This window comes from Scardinius erythrophthalmus, assembly GCF_964197995.2.
Source record: "Scardinius erythrophthalmus genome assembly, chromosome: 2".
NCBI classification, from domain to species: Eukaryota; Metazoa; Chordata; class Actinopteri; order Cypriniformes; family Leuciscidae; genus Scardinius; species Scardinius erythrophthalmus.
The window spans coordinates 34,592,166-34,613,656 of record NC_138222.1 but is presented as its reverse complement, the minus strand read 5'-3'; the positions used below and the strand labels follow the sequence as shown (position 1 = coordinate 34,613,656).

General features: G+C 39.9%; 1 protein-coding gene across 1 annotated transcript; it reads right to left on the bottom strand.

Annotated features, from left to right (window-relative positions):
- Positions 1–323: 323 nt before the first annotated feature.
- Positions 324–21,289, bottom strand: neto2a (neuropilin (NRP) and tolloid (TLL)-like 2a). Its single transcript, XM_081355652.1, has 9 exons — positions 20,942–21,289; positions 12,818–12,874; positions 12,332–12,466; positions 10,716–10,964; positions 9,537–9,584; positions 9,148–9,275; positions 8,267–8,495; positions 4,949–5,062; positions 324–3,096 (listed from the first exon to the last, which is right to left on the bottom strand). Exons 1-9 carry the CDS (start codon positions 20,949–20,951, stop codon positions 2,399–2,401), a joined length of 1,668 nt encoding a protein of 555 aa, XP_081211778.1. The 5' UTR covers positions 20,952–21,289; the 3' UTR covers positions 324–2,398.
- Between the last annotated feature and the right edge of the window lie 202 nt (positions 21,290–21,491).

Sequence of the window (21,491 nt, the reverse complement as noted above, 5' to 3'; positions counted from 1 at the left end):
ACCTGCACTGCGTCTGTCCTTTTCAAGACGCACGAGGCCTTGAGTGCTCCTGCAGTCTAATTCAACATGACAGATCAGGGAGATGGACACTGGGAGAGGACTAAAGGAAAATAAGTGAACAGAAAATGAAATGACAGTGAAGATGAAAGGCATGTTCTCAGTATGTAGACACGTTTAGTAATGACAATAATAAAATATTATTACTGGTGATCTTGGACTGACTGAAGGATAGTAATGTAGATGAAATCTGCATGCTGGATGATTGATCATTCTTTTTTTGTGGTTGCAAAGTTATTGTTGCACGTCATACATCAATCAAAGATACGTTAGGTGGTGTAATTTTATTAAAATGTAACTGCACATCTCTCACATCAACATCTTTACAATTATTCATGTTATGATTAAAATGGAAGCGCAGTATAATTTGATATACAACATATATTGGTTAGAAAATATATTCCTGCTTATTTTGACTTATTTAACAACAAAAAGAATAATTTCTATACAAAAGGTGTAAGCATCATTTACAATTTCCACACTTTATCTGAAGCTTGTAATGGATAGGTCGACCCTCCAAAAATGGTATGTTTACAGGTTAAAGAACATATAACATATGTGCTGTGGTCTTTAATGGCCACTGAGACATAATGATAAGTCCACACGGGGAATTTGCTTCAAACAAAAGCTCAAAAGCAACTCTTAAAAACCAATGGCAAAATGTATAAATCAGGTCAGTGTATACTGTGGTAACAGTAGTCGTTCTTGTTCCTCTTATCCACCGTGCCTAAAACAAACACTGAATCATTTGTCTTCCATGTAAACATTGGTTGTTGTGCTAAGCAGCTGTGACCATGCAAAGCAACTAGCGACAAGACCAAGGGCGCAGTTTTGGTTTGAACATTTTTTTGTTGCAAAATGGCTTTTTTTTTTTTGTGGTATCATCCACACATGCAAAGTTGGTTGATACATAAAATAATAGGCTAGTTATCAATTACATGTAGGATAGGCTATATGATGTATTTTATATTATTTAAGCACCAGGAACCTTATCAGTTTGACAGAATGTTCTATTTAAAAGTGCCATTGGAAGTCAAACTAACTTTACGTAACATTTCCTTTTCTTCTATTGAAATTGTTTATTTCCTTCTCCTTAACAGTCCATCAGACTCTTAATGATTTCATCTCTTGGAATATTCGAAGGCAAGGTTCTTCCAATCAGTCATTATTAGAACACATTTTACACATTGATTCTAACTTGACCTAATGAAAATGTTCCATAGTTCTTGTGATTGTTTAACCGTAGCATTTGTTACAATAACAGGTAAGACCAGTGATGGCTCCTCATTACATGCTTAGGCCAATTTCTATAGCATTTGTTATGAAAGACAGTCGCCTTCATATTTAGAAACTATAGCTACAACATGCCACAGTTGTAATATAAATCTATAGTGATTTTTTTTATTATAAATACTAAAACAAGTTTTAGAGGAGTTATCACAAGTCAAAATTTGAAGGCCAACAACAAAACGTTATAAATTCTAGTAAAGGTGGTCATGAATCATGAGTAGCTTAAAAAGCTGTTTTAGATCATGTTGGACTTTCTCCATAGCGTTTTAAAGCGGTAAATTCTCAATAGAATTCAATTAGGTCACACATTTTTTTCATGATACCACCCATGGTGCAGTGTCATTAGTCCACACAGCTGCATATTAAACATCAAATGTGTTCTGATGCCACATGCCATTTTTCTTGTCTTATCCTGTCTGGTTTAGGCACGGTGTGAACAGTACCTATCATGATAACATTATTAGCATCCACACCAAAGGACGATAACGTTCTGTTTATTATAAGCACGTGATGCAGTTATGTCATCTGCTGCTTTACATGCTTGAGCTCTTTAAATTTGAGTGGATTCTGATTGGCAGTCAATGCTTTATTGTTCATTAGCAAAAAATATCGTTCCTCTGTGTCATCAACGTTAATGCTGTGGTGTTGACTTCACTATTCTCGTAGAATTAGGATGCTTATTACAACGTTATCGTTATAGCCCTTGGTGTGAACGGCTCTTAAGGATACAGTAGGGGTTTGTTTTGACCACAAGATGACTTCAGTTCATAATAATGACAGTCATCTTCATTTGAGTTATCCACAGCGTCAAATGATGCAAAATGTGAGTTAATGTCAAGCAACAACACAAAACCTACATACTGTTTATCTTCCGTTTTAAATTTACATAGGTTAAAATAGCCAGCCGCTTGTCTTCTTATCTGTCTGTCCGTGTACAGTCCGTTCGCTCCGTGCTTGTCTATATTCGGCACTGGAGCCCGTGCATTAAAAACAGCAATGCAGGACAAAGTCGGTGGTGGCAGTCAGGGTGGTCTCCTTCTCCCTCGCCATCTCAGAAGTCCATAGATATGGAGCGCTGTCCCGGGTCCACCACGGTGGTGGCGTTGGGACGAGCGCTGCCATGGTTACGGATGGTAATGCTCCCGCAGCCGCTTCCGATGCTGCCGGCAGCCCCTCCTACGCTCCCACCCCTCACGTAGATTTCACAGGGGATCTCCTCCATCACGCGGTCCTCGATCACCTGCTCTCCGCAGTCGTGAGTCTGTTTGTAGCCGTAGCAGCTCTTCTTGTAGGTGCCGGTGTTGCTGCTATTGAAGGTCTTCATGGGAGGTGGCTTGGAGAAATCGTTGTGGTAAGAGAGCTCCATTGAGCTGAGCGTGGTGCGACTCTGCTTCATGCTGCCGCCCGAGGAGGCCTGCGTACCACAGTGGTGCTCGTGGATGCATCGGGACATGGTGGAGGAGCGCCGCAGCTTATGGTAGCCGTCCAGCTCGTCCGACAGCTCGGCCAGGTCTGTCGACAGCTCCTTGTCGCGGAGGGAGAACAGCTCATAGTTGGGGGGATCGAAGACTTCTTGGAAGCCGCCTTTGTTGAAGACCGCCGGCCGACGGGCCACTACCTTCTTGCGGGGTTGCTTCATTTGCACCAGGATGGAGATGATGAGCAAGACCAGAACCACACCGGCGGAGATGCCGATAACCGTGCCATGCGTCTTGGTGATTTGGTGAAAGAGTCCCTTGGACTTACCCTCTGGGGTGGACATAAAAAGAGTTTTTAGTCAAATAAACTTTAAACTATAAAGAGAGATAAAAGAGTCAAGTCAAAATCTATTTAAATAGCACATTTACAAGCAGCAGAAGTTGATTCATATTCAGAATTGTTTTTCTAAATGAAGAATTTGTTTTTGCATTTCACCCAAGTTTGCTGCCCAAAGTGAATGTGATGACAAAGAAAATGCCTCAAAATAATTGTCTATTGATAGCTGTACACAACAACAAACATACAGCCAGCAATTTGCAATTTGCAAACAAATGATTGGTCAAAAAGACTCGGTTTAATCGGTTTAAATGGTATAATGAATCAATTACTTCTCAATTTTGTGAAAATGTGCAGTTAAAGACACTACAGTTCAAAAGTTTGGACATTTATTTAGCAAGGATGCATTTATCACTAAAGATATTTCAAATGCTAAAAGAATATTTTGAATAAATGCTGTTCTTTCGAACTTTCTATTCATCAAAGAATCCTAAATTATATTAAAGGGATACTTCAGGATTTAGCATTAAGCTTTGTATTAGAAAACCTGTAGTATTTTCGAATTACTGTGCTTTCCACCCTCATATCCCCCTGAGAGGAGAGCTTTATGTATTTTTTGTCTGGAAAAAATCCTCTGATGACGCAAAAATCGTCATTTTGCGTCATCGGAGGATTTTCTGGCCAGAGGCTAAAGACTACAGCCAGTAGATGGCGTTGTTCCGCATGTTTTCAGCCCGCCCATAGAGGGTGGGATCTCACTCACGGAATGTACACAGTGTCAGCCATCTTTCTTTGGAAGCTAAGCTTGCAGGCTCTTGTTCTGTGAAGAAAGCTGAGTAGTAGGGGTTACCATCCTCCTTTTCCCGGACTTGTCCGGCGGGCGAGATCGTTCAAAATGTCCAGGATTCAGCTTTTGCTTTCTGCGGTCGCCATTCATTGTTTACATGCACACCTTTTGTTTCAATCTAACTGAATTCATTCCGATTGGTGAATCTGAATGTAGTGTTTACATGAACGCTAAACAAGTGATCGGTTTATGTGCGTTTTAACATTGCTAAGAAAATTCCCGCTCCTCCGTGAGAGATACGAGACCGGTGCGTCTCAGTAATGACGCCACCGGCCTCGCGCCGTTCTCCCGCGGCCGTCAGCCTCGTCCTGCTCGCCACAGTAAACATGATGAATGGCGACTGTAGAACGCAAAAACCGAATCCCGGACATTTTGGGCGATCTCGAAATCCCAGGCAGAATCGTCACGGAGACTCACTGGTAGCCTAACCTTGTGGTTTTCAACTGCGCTCTCTAACCGGTATGCGTGGCCTCCTAGGGCAGCGAAGCAAGTGCATTCTGGGAGTTGTTGTCTTTCATCCACATCCACACAAAAATACATTTTCTGGCTTTTCTCAGTCTAGAAAGCTCCAAATTAAAAAAATTCTTCACATTTCTTCTACATAAATGACCTATTTTAAATACACATTCATCTTTCCAGAGGTGAAGTATTCCTTTAAGCAGCACAACTGTTTTCAACATTGACAATGTTTCTTGAGCATCAAATCAGTAGAATGATTTCTGAATGATCATGTGACACTGAAGACTGGAGCAATGATGCTGAAAATTCAGCTTTCCCATTACAGGAATATTTCTGTTTTACTGTATTTTTTGAACAAATAAATGCAGCCTTGGTCAACATAAGAAAGTTTGATATTTGACAACAGATACATTAAATATTGTTATAAAAATACAATGGTTTTGTTGTTAAGAGAAGAACAGCACTTTAAATGGAGATTGGTCCCGTTCCAGGCGGTAGGTGACCGAGGGAGCAGGAGCTGGTGTTTGTGCAGTAACTCACCCTTGCAGTGGTTCTCATCCCAGGGGTAGACGCAGTTCTGAACGCCGTTGCACACCAGCGAGTTGTTGATGCACATGTTGCTGTGACAGAAAAAGGTGCTGCTGGAGCAGGGAGCTGAAAAACAGAACAGATAAAGAAGATGAAATCTCTTAAAAACACGGCAACAGCAGCTCTTTATTCTCATAGCAGAGCGTCAGCGGCCGTCTGCAGAAATGTGCGCCTCATGCCTGTGCCACAGGCTGTGTAGCGGGTGTTGAGCACAACACTATAAATCAAATCCAACAGCCATCACAAAGCCCATCTGGCCAAGTTGCCATGAAGCTCTTGACTGAACGAACGCTTAGCATGCTAGTCAGAGCGGAGGGTAACAAAGATTGGAAAGAGAAGGTGGGGGAGATAAGCTTGTAATTGAAGGTGAGTGCTGATCTCTGGGGATGAATCTTTCAGGCTGTGTCTGCAAACCCTGACACTCATCTCCTCATCGCGTCGCTCTCTTCTAGCTGCACAGCCTCATCCCTCGGCCTCCATTTTATGCCAAAAAACCCAACCACTACATTAGTGTCCTTATTGCAACTGCAGTGCTACAGCTTGAGTGGGGAGGGAAAAAATCGTCCAGTTTATGCGACTAAGTGCTTCTGACACAGGACTGAAGAGGTTGCAACTTTCATTTACTGGCAACAGTTCCAGGCTCCCACTAAAAGGCTTCCAAAATGGTAAGACATTTCTTGCCTTCCAACAATGGCCACTAACGACTACCAAAATCAGTACCAAAATGTTCCTTACAAGATGTACAAAATATATCACGGTTTCCACAAAAAACAGCACAACTGTTTTCAACATTGATAATAACAATAAATGTTTCTTGAGCATTTACATTTACATGCATGCATTTGGCAGACGCTTTTATCCAAAGTGACTTGCATTGCATTTCAAGGTACACATTTGCATTCTTATCAGTTCTGGCTTTCCCTGGGAAGCGAACCCATGACCTTGGCGTTGCGAGCGCCAACGCTCTACTGTTTGAGCTACAGGAAAGCCAGAAAGCATCAAATCAGCATAGAATTATTTCTGAAGGATCATGTGACACTGGAGACTGAAGTAAAGAAGTTTTGCCATCACAGGATGGCAAACAGTTATTTTAAATTTTAAAAATATTTCACAATATTACTGTTTTTACTGTGTTTTTGATCAAATAAATGCAGCCTTGGTGAGCATAAGAGACTTCTTTCAAAAACATTAATAAATCTTACTGACCCCATATACTTTTGAACTGATAATGTATTTGTGGCACCTGGCCTGGCTCACAAACTCAAATTCGAGCACGTGTCTCTAATTGGTGCGTATTCTGATGGTAATAGGACAAATCTACGGTAGTGCAGAGCTTGTATGATATTTTGAAAAGCGCAGTGGAAAAGAAGAAAGTGAAAGTGTTGCTCATTGCCAAGATGGTAGTGAAGGCATTAAATGAACCAACTAATCCAAACAACTTGGCTGTGTCAATCTATTCACAGCGCTGCAAGGCTTTCAACAGTGCTACAAACACTGTGATGAAAATCATTTGCATTTGCCACTGCCACAGCTTTTGCACTGAGCAAGATTAATATTCAGATGGAGTTGACATTGAATGCTGCAATTAATTCCTATGATTATTCTGGCATTTATTAAAAGTATTACAGACTAGAGGAAAAATATCTGTTTGCTCCATGGTAATTTTCAGTAATTTGCATACAACCTTTAAGCAGCCACCGTCCTGAAAAGCAAAGGGTGAAAAAATGTGATATATCGTCCATACCCACCATCTAATTCATGAAGTAAAGCTTCATTTAGTGTTTTCTTTCTTTTCAGCAGCAGCAGATAACTTTCAATTTTCCATCATGACTGACCCATTAGCATGAGAAATGTGCAACACTATAGCCCTGTTATTTGATTTCCTACGCAAAGGTTGGGCGAGTAATTGGCTTTTTGATATTGCTTCTTTCTACAGAGATTACTTTAATTAACTTCACACTTTTAAATGGACAATTTTTAAATGACAAAACAGGTTAGAGTCAGTTCCCATGGATCATAGCGAATTTCAGTCTATTACTCAACATCTTTATTCTGACATTTCGAGCAATGTTTCTGATGAACTTACATGCTTGAAAATGTCCATTTCTGCATGATAAATTCATATTGGATTAAAAGGTGGAATGTCTCTGGATATAGACGTTGAAGACTATGAGTGTTGACAGTTAACAATATTTCATCCCAGTGCGTGTAGCAGTTAAATAGAGATGTACAGCAGCATTTTCTCATAGTATATTATGTTTTTATGTTAATGGAATTTAAATCATAATGAAATTTGGCACATTATAATCTGGGGAACTGTCCTGCTCTCTTTGTTTTTCTTGCTGTTTTCATACTGCGGTTAGCAGAAGACTTGCATTCCTGGAAAGGCAGACTCTGCCTAAAGCACATAACAAAATGAAATATAAATGATGTTTCTACCCAGCCTGCTGGCTTTAACTTTTTTTTATTTTTTTTTGCTAGCTGACGTGGCACAGACTTCTCCACAGGTCAAATCCATCCATACTAACTTTCTAGCACCATGAAAGCCACTGATTTGCCCAGGAAACTCTCTCAATACAATGGTACAAGTGGCCATTAATAGTCTTCATTAAGTTTTAATGATTTGTATATTGTTAGAAACTCACTTTGTCTATGTCATTCTGTATTAGTAACCAATATTGTATGTCCATCCTGTAGTAAATTTAACTCTTTCCCTGCCAGCGTTTTTGATCATTTTCACAAAAATGTCATGGCCTTCAGAATATTTTGTTGTATGAATATCTGAACATGCAATATATCAAAAGAAAGAACAGACCATCTGCTTTTAAACAAACAAACAAACAAAATTTTTTTTAATCAACATTTGAATATGGGTAAGTTTCATAAAAAAGTACAATTTTGAGCAAAAAGCTGAGAAAATCGGGATCGGATTCAGAACAATGATCAAAACATTAATGGAGTAAATGGAGTTCATCAACACCCCTAATGCTCGCACAGTCCTGGGTTCAACACTTCATTCAGCAACATTAGGCAGTTTTGATTTATATGCTGTTTAATTTTGGTTATGGCATTATTTTTCATATGCATATGATTACATATAATATCGCTTGTTTCTGCAACTTCTTCGCATGTGCTTTGATCAGGAGATTCAGCACTTCTTCAGAAGATGTGTCATAGCGCCTCCTAGCGTATTACAGTAAAAACACAAAACCCCAGAGAATTCCGTGTTTGGCGGGGGAAAGAGTTAACATTAAGAACGTCTATACTCACGATCCACAAATGAGGTGAAGAGCATGCGGAAACGGCTGAGTCGGCTGCTCTCATCGGCCCACATGCGCACGACGCCCACGCCAGTATCCAGCATCACGTCATTGGCCACCGTGCTGCAGAACTTGGCTTTCAGGTTCTCAATGGCGCTGCTGCCATCGTACACGGCCACAAAGTTCTTCTTGCACTCGTTTGAGTGCTCCATCTGGTACTCAAGGAAGCGAAGGTATATCTGCAGGGATGAAGCAACCTTTAAGTGCATCAGCTAGATTCTGCAAAATGCTGACTCAAACAGGACAAGAAAGAATACAGCGATTTGCAAAAAAGGAATTTCGAGCAGAATGGGAAATACTGCTGCCTTTTAGTCTGACACAGAGTGAACTGACCTGATCTATGGGGACTGCTTGCTTACCAAGAACAACAAAAAAAGCTCCTGGCTATGCTTTCTTAAAGACACAGGCATAAAAAGATTCTCGGAAAGAGTTTCTCCTCACAACTCTAATTACTCATCTTTATGCTTTGTAATCATTCACTCTTCTGCCAAGTTCTTCAGGGATGTTTTTTTAGCCCGCTAAGTGTTCCGGTCTGCTTAGCGCAGGTAAGCGTGTAATCCCTGGGCCATCTTAATGCCGTTTTTCTCCCTCAGTCTTATTCCTAGTACTTGCTGATTCGGCTCTACAGCCATTTCTGCATCATTGGACTAATACTTGCTGCTGCTGCATTGCTAATTTGAGCTCTCCTTGAAAAGTTTTCTCAGCAGAAAAAGGGTCGGGAGCCTGATGGCCTCCTGCCTCTCGTCAGGTTTAAGGTGCTCATATATCTGCCCGTGGCAGAAGAGCAGGGTCATCTGATTTGATGAAGTAAGGAGGAGCCAAGTGGGTCACCTTGGACTGAGGAAGGGCACGAATGGTCCAGATGCAGTCCAACGCGTCTCCATTTTTTATCTTATCCTCTTCGTCCACCTGACTGGAGCGGATGACTCCGTCTGAACCACTGATCTCAAACTGGCAATCTGCCGCAGGAAAAGGTTGGAATTGGAAGCAAGGAAATACAGTGGAGAGAGAAATTAGGCAAAAAGAAGCATTGACTGCAAATCGGAGGCAAATAGAGTTTCTCTTTGGAGAAAACAGAAATGGAAAGTCTGACAAGAGACACAAGATAGGCAGCATAAGACCAACAGAGAGAGGATGTCAGTCGCAGATAGCCTGCCGCAGAGAATAGAAAGCACTTCAGATGGAATTGAACTGGGGGGTGAAAATATTGAGGGACTTACCTGGAATTGGATTTAACAATCCACCAACGTGCAAATGAAAATCTGGGTCTGAAATGATAAGACAGATATCGCATTACCCAGATTGCACACACTGGAAATCCCATGCTCCAAACGTGCAATAAAATCCAGTTTAAGAGAGCCGAAGGTGCTGCGGTGCAAAGATCTGCCAGTTGATCTAATAGGCAGCATTAAGTGTTTCTCTTATTTGACCTTAAACACACAGAACAGCTGAAACTCTTAAATCTACTGCATCTGAAAAGAATCTTGGCCAGAATTTTAATGCCTATAAAAGTATTTGTATTCAAAGTATAAGGATAACAGACAACAGCAAGCTTGCATTAATGTTTCCTACACTGAAAACATATTACCCTAAAAAATGTATGTCATGTAATATTATTTTTTAATTAACAGATTTTATTCAAGCAAAAATGAACATCAATGAATCAACCTAAATTGCACTAAAGGATTAGATGAGGTAGAAATAGCTCCTTACTTTTTACTGTGTATAATAGTGTAAATGTAAATATATTTATCAGAAGTTGGCCACTGAAAATCATTACAAGCTTGATTGTTGAGAAATCTAATTTACATGAGAAGGATGATCACATTTATATCTGAAGGTAATTCATCTGCATGAAATGGGATCTAAATCTCAAAGTGCAGCATTTTACTGAATACAAAGTCCTGTTTGTGTGCTTATCACTGCGTGTAGAACAAACATCAAGAACGGCAGACAGATAAACAATTCCGAGTGTGAAACAGGCAAAAGGAGACGAGCGAGGACTCTTTACAAGGTCCAGAGCATCAAGGCTATCTATTTAAATTCAGAATGCATTTATGAATTTGGTTATCAAGCTCAAATATACAAAACTTCCTGCTTTCACTGTCCGGGTTGGTGAACGTGATTTCACCATGTAAAACATGTTCCTGGATCAACATCAGATTTGAGGGATAGGTTTACAGTTTATTTCACGTTTAGGCTTACAACAAGGGTTAGGGGCTTCTATACCACTCTTATTCACCTATCATTTCCCTCTGATTTCAGGGATAAATTATGGGTAGGTGTAGATTTAGTGGTAGGGATAGGTTTAGGGTTTATTGACAGGAATGTTGTTCCAGGATCAACAAGAGAAGCTTGTTCCAGGAACACGCCTTAATCACATAGACCGTCAGGGTTACCTGCTATAAAAGTGTATTTGACACGGAAGCCTAAGCCTTCGAGCTCCTCGTCACTGATGAATTTGACCCACATGAAGCGGCCTGTGGAGGTGACCACACCTGGACTCTTTGGCCCACAGAAGCGATCAATAATAGGGGAGAAACCAAAGGGACCATCCCTTATCTCAATGTGGTCAAAGCGGCACTCGAAGGACGGCTCGATATAGTACGTTTTGTCAAAGGCCAGCTGAATTCTCTGCCGAGGGAGAGCTGCGGGAGAGAGGGAATCCAGAATGAAAGAGCAATCATTATATTTCGTTATATAAACTGTAGAGTATGTGACACTGTAACCTGTGCAGGAGGAACCCATTGCCTATTCCTGAAAATGATAAATACAATAATACTACATTGTTCAATTGTAATAATACGCCAGTCAAACACACACACACACACGGAATATTTATCAAAATGAACAATACAGATGTCACATCCACATTATATCCCATGTCCACATTATGAACAGACAGACTACAATTGAAGATAAACTCTCTTTCATAACCCTGTTGAAAGATCTTGATAGACCATTACATTCCAATGCACATTTCATTTGAATTAATTTTGATTTAATAAGACGAATACAGAAATGTCCACAGTAATCTCAAATTTGTGACATACAATAAATGCGCAAACATGTAGTACAATGAAACACCCACTATTCACTAACTAAATTTGAATTTAGGTCACCTGCTTGAGGCACAACAACCATAATCATATCAGTCTCTGAAACAAATAACCAATGTCACTGCTGATTTAGGTTTGTTCAGCTGTATTTGCTGCAGCTTGCATTAAAACCACAGACTCTGCACAAAATACAGTCATTTATAAAAAAAAAAAAAAAAAAAAAAAAACGTCTTTCTGTTCTGCATGTAAAGGCATATAAATATGCATAGGATAATTACTTAATTAAGTTACTAGGGTGAATTAGGATGATTTTGGCCATTGGTTAACGTGGAAGCTTTATTAAACCTAGACTAAACCATGTACATTTCATTCTACATCCCATTTGTTAAAATGTTCATACTCTAACTAAGTTATCTTATTTGTTGGTCTGAAGTGGCAGTAAGCAGCAGAGGTCAAAAGTGTTCATGCACCCGATAGAAGCCCTTTTTATTTATTCTACAAAATAAATAAAAATAATTCAATAAATAAAATGCTTATTACACTGATCTCACAATAGCCTAATAGCTCATTTAAAATGACGGTTTAAAGATAAAAAAAATACATGACATGCTGTCAGATTGTTTTTGAATATATTTGCTTCGTCGACAGGGGGCGCTCTTGCACTGCTTGAAATGCTGTTATGCCAGGACAAAATTGTGTTATTCACACTTGTATAGTTATACTGAGATGCACTAGCAGATATGATGTTGTTAAGAGAATATAATTAACTGTTGCATATACCATGAAGAGAAAAGAAGAAGTTCCTAGAGGCAAAATATAACACTCCTATATTAGTACACATCGTTAACTTGAGGGAGACGTCAATCACATTGTCATTAACAGCTCCTGTCAGTCTGACATCTAACAGCTGAAGAATAGCCGGAGAAACTTCTTTCATTTGCTTTTAGGGAGGTTACCTTCTAGGATGTATATACACTCCTTGTTGGGTGGATAGGAGTTAGGATAGTTAGGAGATGTAAACAGCCCTCCATTGATATTCCGGGTCCACTGGCCGCACTGCTCAGCTTTTGATAGAGATTCGCCCGCATTCTCTGTGAGAAAAGATATGGAAAAGGAAAAGGAACTAAAATACAGCTCACTGTCATTAACAGTTGCTTGAATAGTCACTGACCATATAATTAGATACTGATTTGACAAAGAATTTTCATTTTTATTTTAAGCTTACAAAGAACCCTGGGCTTACTGAAAGGCAGCATTTCTTTTGCATTTTTAAAGTTTAAACATTCTACATTTACGGTCCAGTTTACCCACAAACTGCTGAGAAACTGAAAGCAAAAGAAGCTGCACAGGAACCCTCTGCAAGCCCAGTGCAAAATACGTGTACAGACAGGACTGTCACAGTTGACAATTCAGATTTGAGTGTGATAATGTGTGAGTAATACCTTTAATTTTCTGCGCCAGGGCAAATCCCTCTTCTATTACAACGAGGAGAACCCAGGCTGGAAACAAGAGCGAGCAAGAGCATGTCAAATGTTAGCAGGCAAAAGTAGGGCATGTGACATCACATTTAGCCACAATTATGTCCTTCATCTGACACTGTGCTCAGATCAGCCGTATACAACACTGGGAAATACTGTATCAGTACTGCCATTCGACTCCTGAAGTAAACTCGGATTCAGACAAATGTGATGTTGGTGAGAGCCTTAAAAACTACAGCAGCACATAATCTATAAATCTTAGATGTGACTGATCCAGTCTTGTCTCTCTCTGTCTGAAAACGTCTGTCCAAAGCCAGCACTGATTCATTGTGCGGACTGCGGAGAGGCGAAGGCCAGGGGCGATGTGGGCACACAGACATGAGCACATTGATCACCCCAAACTCCTCTATTACTCTCCAAGCCTCGCATCAGGACAGGAATAAATCTAGCAAACTGATCAGTCGTTCAAGATCCTTGTCATGTCATAAAACATCTTGCACTTGACGCCCATCTCTGACATGAGGCCAGATGGTCCAAGATACCCTGCCATGCAAATTTGTAATTAAGTGAGAAAAGTATCAAGCACAGCTACATTGTTGATTTAATTATGATGCAATATTAATGTATTTCCTTCTGGATTGTGTGAGAATTAATTATCTAGACAGCAAAATAAAGCAATGAGCCGTCACAAGTGTGTGTTTATAGTTGTTGGTCACTGAATTCGTACTGAGAATGTAGGAAGACCCATCACTTTCAGACCAGTCATTTGCCATTCATTCAGTATGAAAAGATTCAGCTGAAGACAGCCACAAGCACATTATGTCAAGAGCGGCGTGCCTCAGCTTTCATCCTGCTACACATTTAACAGCAAGTGTGCAAATCAAATCAAATGGACCCTTTTCACATTTCCAAGGTTCTCATGAGCGAAAGTCGTCATATATGGGTAAACTTCTATACTAGTGAATGGGAGAATATAGCAAATTTGATTATGGCAGTCAGAAGGAAGATGACAAATTTACAGCAATCTAAAAATGTATGATATTTAAAAAAACAAAAAAACATTGCTAGATGTACAATGTTAATAATGACTGTGAAAATGCGTCATCAAAGCCTGTGAAAGTCTTTGTGTATAACTGTCTGTTATTCATTTTAAGGGGAGCAGTCTGTTTGAGAGGTTTAAAGACGCTGCACCCAGTATCGTTAGATGATCGTCAAGACATTTTAATCCAAAAATATTTTTGTGTGATATATATGTGATGTGATATATAAGTGATGTGTGATGTTTAAGTAATAAAAGCAATGACAGTAGGCCTTCTTATGTCAATGCACTGTCCGACACTGACTGCTCTACAAGGAATTTGCGGCTATGATAACCAGGAACACGCAACGTCTGCTCCCGAGCGTTTCGAACGCTGCACCCACTGGAGGTGGCATCTGCCGGCTGCATACGTCATTGAGACTGTCTCATTTCAGAAAAGTAACCTACATTCAGGGTTCGAATTACAGGGGAGCTAAGGGGAGCTCGGCTCCCCTGAAAAGGACCTGGGCTCCCCTGAAAGCCTACTTTGAGACATTTAGGGGGAGCTCTAAAACACTGTCCATTTTTTGTGTCGCATATAGATTTTGATTTTCTGTAGCCTACATTTCTTGTACATTCTGTACAAAGGAAAACTAATTTTCTCGAGAATATTGAAGCCTTTATTTTAAAACATATTGCAGCAGCACAAGCGAGAGCATGCTGATAGGCTGTGCTGAGGCAACTGCACAAACCAATGGCGAGAAAGCAGAAGCGCGCGATCCAATAGGAGCGCTTGGCACCCTGCTAGACAAATAGAAGAGTATGTGCGTTCAAGTCATCTCGTATAGATCGTATTTACGAGTTGAACGCACATGAACGCCACCACAATGTCGTAAATACCAGTGGGGAGCTCGGGATTTTCTTTAAGCCCCGATCTGTACGAGTTGGGGGCGTGTCAGTGATTAACATGGCGGAATACACAATACGTAAAGGTATTTAGTATTTACAGAGCAGTTAGCTAATCGCCAACACAGAATATGATAGTATTATAATATAACAATGCAACATATAACGATGAGCTGGCAGTGGCTTCATAAACTAATTAAAAACATAAGAATACAAAGTACACCTGATGCACATTTCTTTGTTCTTCATTTTCTAGAACAAGAGTTTAAGAATCTTACTGTATTTTTGTGTAATTAATTAAGAGAAAGTACTCCGCCATCTTGCTCCGACGAAAGTGACTTGAACGCACATGCCGTTATAAGCACGACTTCCCACCTCGTACGTACGAACTTCCCAGGAGGACTTGAACGCACCATAAATACAGAGAAAACTCGCCATATGACAGATCTAATCGACTGAAGCGAAAACAACTGACGTGAGAGAAATAGCACGGCAAGGCAACGCAGTACTCGTTCCCTTATCTCTAGTCTAAGGTAACAAAGTAACCAAGTACGTTCTGTACTGTTTACTGTAAACCTATTGTTTTAAATGCCCGAACATGCACCAAAAGCGTTAAAGTCAGTCAGGGAGGATCGGAAAATAGGGCTCCCCCGAAAGCCACTTTGTAATTCGAACCCTGCCTACATTGAAAAGAAGTGTTGTCACGATACTGGAATTTCTAACTTTGATACGATACCTTGAAAAATCGCGATATTCGATACCATGGGGAAAAACTGCCATATAGATATTTTTATATGATCTCATAATTGTTTTTATCCAACCATTGAAATTCTAGTCATTAATATTTTCATGCTTAAAAAAAGTACACAACACATTGTAACAGTAATCCATATGAATCATGTGGATTAATCCAAGTCTTCTGAATAGACGCAATCACTTTATATAATAAACATATTTTAATTTAGGCTTTTATTCACATATAAACATTGATCAGTTAGCCTACCATTGCAATTATGTCACCTAAATGTTTGCTCACTTAATGCATTTGTGTTTTTACTATTTTGTTACAATAGCTCACACACAGCACAAGGAAGCTTAATTCAAACTGACTTTATAAAAAAAGACAAGTAAATAGTCAGTAATAATATGAGAACAAATAAATAAATTACATGTAGGCTAGTAGCAAAAATAAATACAAAAGAACAAAGATACAAACGAAATAAACAGTGCTTAAAGTTTTTCAGGTGGGTCTAACAGTAGTATTTAGGTAAAAATACTACAGAAATGGAATAAAGTAATCAAATGTAAATTAATGTAATAGTCTTCATTGCAAAAAACAAAATACAGATTAATTCTTACAGTTAATTAAAGCTAGAAAAGATAATCAGCAGTAAGTAATTGTCTCTGTTAGAGATGCACCGTTTACAATTTTCAAGGCCGATTTCCGATTTTTCATTGAGTTTGACCTGCCGATACCGATTTTAGCCGATTCCGATTTAATTTTTTTCTAACCACTTTACAGCACACACACATATTTATTTTCGATCTTTTCTTTAACCCTTTCACGCGTAAGTTATATTAAATATTCTAACTGACACCCCCACCCCAGAGTGAGTTTTTTCAAGCTGAACGTTCCCTTTAATGTTTCCATGGCGCCGCGTCACGCGATACACCATTAACAGACACATATGACAGATGTGTCGCTTTTATTTCGCTTTTCCTTTATTCAAAATATTCACAAACTTGCTTACCATGTCATCAACTAGCCTATCTGATATTCCGATTCTCAAATACGTGTGAGTGAGTGTGTCTTGATCTATAACATGAGATGGGCGCCGCAATGTTGTCCTGCTGTCAGTCGGATTTTTATAGCACGTGAATTCATCAGTTTCTCCCGAAATAAATGCAAAAAAGTGGCCGGTGAACTGAGAAGAATAGAGTAAACTTTATAGTTACTTCCACTATGTTTGTCTGATATGAATAACACATGTAGGCAAATTATATTTGAATAGATTGTTATTGCTGCTTCCACAGACATCCGTGTGTATTTTACAAACTAAATGTATTGTTTTACTCGTGCTTATGTGTATTTAAATATCTGAAACCTAAAATAAACATTATGAAGTTGAAAACACTGCTTAGTTGTGATATATGAATATGACAGCGCTGAACGCGTCCGACTCTGGCTCAGCGCCAGCCAACGCGAAAGCACAGTTTGAATCTGGCAGTTATGCGATGTCACTGAACATTGTAAATGTGCCGCTGTAACGTTACTCTCAGGGGCACAGAAATAAAAATCCCACATATGAGACCGTACTGCTCAAAAGGTTAATCATGCGGCGCCCGAGTGCATTTGACGGCATAAAAACGCATGTCAGACTGACCAGCCGGTCGCCGCCATGGCCGATCACGTGAAAATCGGCCAATTCCGGTCACCAGCCGATCAACCGGTGCATCTCTAGTCTCTGTCTTTTGTTGTTTGATTAACATTAATGACAGAAGGGAGCAGGTTTTTTAGGCTGCTGTCCCTTTAAAAGTGAACACAAGGATCTAATATACAGATTCACATGCCTTTTCTTTATAACTGTTTACGTTCACTTAAGACATAACAGACTGTGCTTACGAGAATACTCTGCAAGATGGGCACTTTGATATAATTTTGTGTATTTGACCGTTCAAGCGCAATAATCCGTGAAAAAGAACTCAATTTGATAATCGCGAGCTGTTTGAGAGGCAGCTTTATGTGCGCGCACTTTGGGTGTGAGCGTGACACTAGCGGGAACGAGTAAAAATATGCCGAGATTCATGCCCTGTAACACCAAAACTATTCAACCGGAGCGAATGAGATGAGTGAGTGAGTGGAGGCAGGCGTGTGTCAACTCCCTCTCGGAGAGAAGAGAGAGTGTGAAAGCGCAGCAGCTACTGGTGTATCGAATATTGATACTGCGGGAAATGAGTATTGGAATGTTTCAGATATTTTAGTATCGAATCGATATGAAAATCGATATCTAAAAATCTAGATTTTTGACAACTATTGCAAAGTAAGAAAGAAACTACAGTAATTTAGGCCTCACAAGGAAAAACAGAACATTTTATAATAGTTATTTTTCTGAAATGCGTCTCGATGGCCCTTTGGAAATGAGTTATTAAAGCCACACTAGGTAAGAATTCCGTTTTGGTCAAACAACGACCCCTAGGGTCGCTGTGGACTACTTGTATTTAACGTCTCTTCACTCATGGCCTGATCCCCTCCCCCCTGTATACCGGTCCCTGTTCAGTCAGATGGAAGCTGTAACGAGTGGAAATAAGGTGTGTTCCCTTTAAGAGCTGCGCGCGCCCTGTTTAACTGACTCGGCACAGTCTGTATTGTATGTGCGCCTCGAACACCCCGTAAGCGGGTTGTTTCTGTTTGATGCTCATTCTTGTCCTATTTTTGTCTATCAAGTAATGCTGTGGACGGTAGAATGTGTGACAGACAGTTACACGAGTTCGATTGGGGAATAAACACACCGCGTTTCAAATCGTCGGACATCGAATCGAGCTATAGCCTCCGAAGATGTCTGTTACTAATCCATCAACAAGAACGCCAGGTGCTTTTTAGCTCACACCAACGAGTGAAAGGCAGCTTGTCCGAGTGATATGCAATATAAGCAATATACTTAGTCAAACAGCATGTGAGGACGTGTTGGGGGAAGTGAGGTAGCCTATGCCGTAAAGCAGTCGAATTTTGTAGTTCTTTATGTGCGCGGGTGTCACTACCCGAACCCCGAAGTTTAAAAGTACGATTAAAAACGATACAGACCCCGTCAGGCTATGGCAGACATGTCATTCAACCTATTGTAAGTCGATGTTATTTCCATCAAGAGGTGCATCAGTTTTTGGTCAAAATGTAAATAAATATGGGATTAGGGGATCCCCCATTGGGGGCTTAAAGCACATTTTTAATGCAAATATCGTTTCAACTGGGTTTTCAAACATTTCTGTGACTACAAAGGTCAGGCTGCCTATTTTGACCTGACAAGGAAGAAACCATAGCAACAGTACACACCAGCATTATTCATCAGAATCCTCATAGGAGGGAACACTGTTATTATTTATAATGTGATTATACTAGCCTATACATTTATATGTGTTACATGCTTAAATGTATATCACAAAAAATTAAAGTGTTTGGATGAAGAAAAATAAAAAGTTGCTATCAGCGCAGATTAATTTGCTAACTAAAAATTAAACTGCACATTTGGCCAAGAAACACGCCGCTCAGAATCGAATGTTTCAGTGAGTGGAGAAAAGAAAATATTAAGATATTTCAGAGTCACAAGTGAAAGATAACCTTAAGTTATCTCTCTTGGGATCGATTATCTTATGTGATGTAGGCTATATTATGAGATCAACCAGGGATCTTTTTACAAAGCACACAACGTGAAGATAAACGCAAATATAACATGCATAATGAAAGTTTTAGAGCTGAATTTAACCGAGTTGTGTCCTCAAAATGAGGAAGGCAATAGTGGCTCCACATCTCACGTAGGATCCGGTTTTCTGCATGAATTGTCCTGCGTGCTGTCTGGTTTCAAACGAACACACATCTGGGATGAGCCCCATGGGACGAAGTGGTAAAATGTTAAGAGGCCTAACATTTATATCCTAATATCCTATTTGAGCAGTGTGTCCATAAAAACACCAAAAACAGATCTCTCCACGAAGGGGGAAAAACTTTATTCTCACTCGATTATAACTCTATTCTAGCTGTCACTGATCAAACAGATTCAGCTATTTTCCACTAATGAACTATTAATGTCATTTAAATTGCAAAGTTAATTAAAGACAGGTGTCAAAGATTTACCCGCCGCATATCACTCAGGAGGACTAGAAATGCCCCGAACTACTCATATTTATGCCAAGTACTGTATATTGAGGTCTCAGAAAAAGCGCTATATAAATGTAGCCTAACGAATTATTATTATTAATTCTCTTCCATTTCTTTACAAATGCTGACTTTATTCCTTCAGTTTGTAATTATGACTTAGCCTAGGCTACTCCAAGGCCACACTTAAATAAATAAATGAATAATAATAAAATAAACAGTTGCATTAATTGTCTCAGACGCATCTCGCTATAGCCAAAGCAAAACCAGTATACAGAACAAATGCAGAATCAACAATTATTTGGTTGTAATTCAATAGAGCAATTGAGGGAAAATTAATTTAGGTAAGTGTGAAATTTGGCCATCATTTTGCATATTGATATAAAACATAATTGGTAAGGAGATTTTCATTTTTGAGTTTTTCATCTTCGTGTAGTCACATTTGACATGACAGTGAGTGTTCATATTGCCTTGTGATTGAAAAATGCTAATAGTAGTGAACAACACGTTGCCAAAATAATTATATTTTGTAACAGTTTGCTGTTCTGAAGAGTTCTTGTACTACTAATTATTTATACTACTAAATAAATTATAGTGATTTGCATAGGCTGTTGCGATATTAATATATTGATTTGTAATGTACATTGAACGAACAATGCCATACAAAGCATTACCCCGTTTTTTTTGTTTTTGTTTGCAGTGGTCTGACTTAATTAGCAAATAGGGAGTTGAACCTCAGTACTCTCCCCCATATAGATTTAGTCTAATCCCGCAGACACGCTCATCGGTGGAGAGGGTCATGAGTGTGGGCAGCAGCTCGTGCTCCAGCTGTGGCACGCGGGAGCTGTCACTTCAGCACTCTCGCGCCGCTTCTGCCAATGCCACGCGCTGCACGCGGCGAACTCGCACGAGACGCTGCAGTAATCTAATGCAACTCGCCTTCTGTTGTGGAACTATACAGTTTTTAACGTGCAAATTACATTTTTTTCTGGCTAACAATGACAAAAAATAAAATAAATAATAATAATTCCTGTCATACAAATGACAAATGAATACGAAGCAAATAACGCATAGAGAAACTGATTAGCCAGATTTTCTTGGACAGATATTGCCAATAAACAAAAGCACACCTGTAGGTGGCGACGCGATTTATGGTTATCCCTGAAAAACTTGTTCGACGCGGCTCTATATTGTAAATGTTGAGCTGCATTTGTTGCAGTAGCAACAACCGTATAGGACCAAATCGCGCTGTGTTGTCAGACACGGTGTAAATAAATAAATGTTTGTTGAAACTCACCTCTGTGCATTTCCACTCGCTGTGAATTACCGCTGCGTCTGCCTTCGTGAGCTCTGTAGGCGAGCTTTATCTCTCCATTTTACTAGACCTGCAAATCCCAACTTTTCTTCGATCTCGTTAATCCCATTCCTCACGATGTAAAGAAACCACCTTATTCCTTACGAAGAACGCGCACATAAAGTCTGCCTGACAAGTTGTAAATGAGTTTATAATCCTGTTGTTGAGAAATGTGCTTTGTAAATCCACATGCAGTGTACAGGCGTCGCGGAGAGTCCGGGGAGAGACGCGCGTCTGTGGGAGTCTCGGGCTGAACTGAGGTGATCGCACTAAACGAGGCTCATTTGAGCTTCGGGCGCTGCTCCCTTGAATGAGCAGCATGTACGCATGCGCAGTTCGCGAGAGTAAGACGCGGAGCGCGCGGTCAAGTTGAGGTGACGTGATTCGCCACGGACACAGCATCTAGAGAGTTGATTTATTTATACAATTTACTGTAATGTAGTCTGCTTTTGGACTGAGACGTTTTAGACACACGAGTTACAGCCCTCAGTCA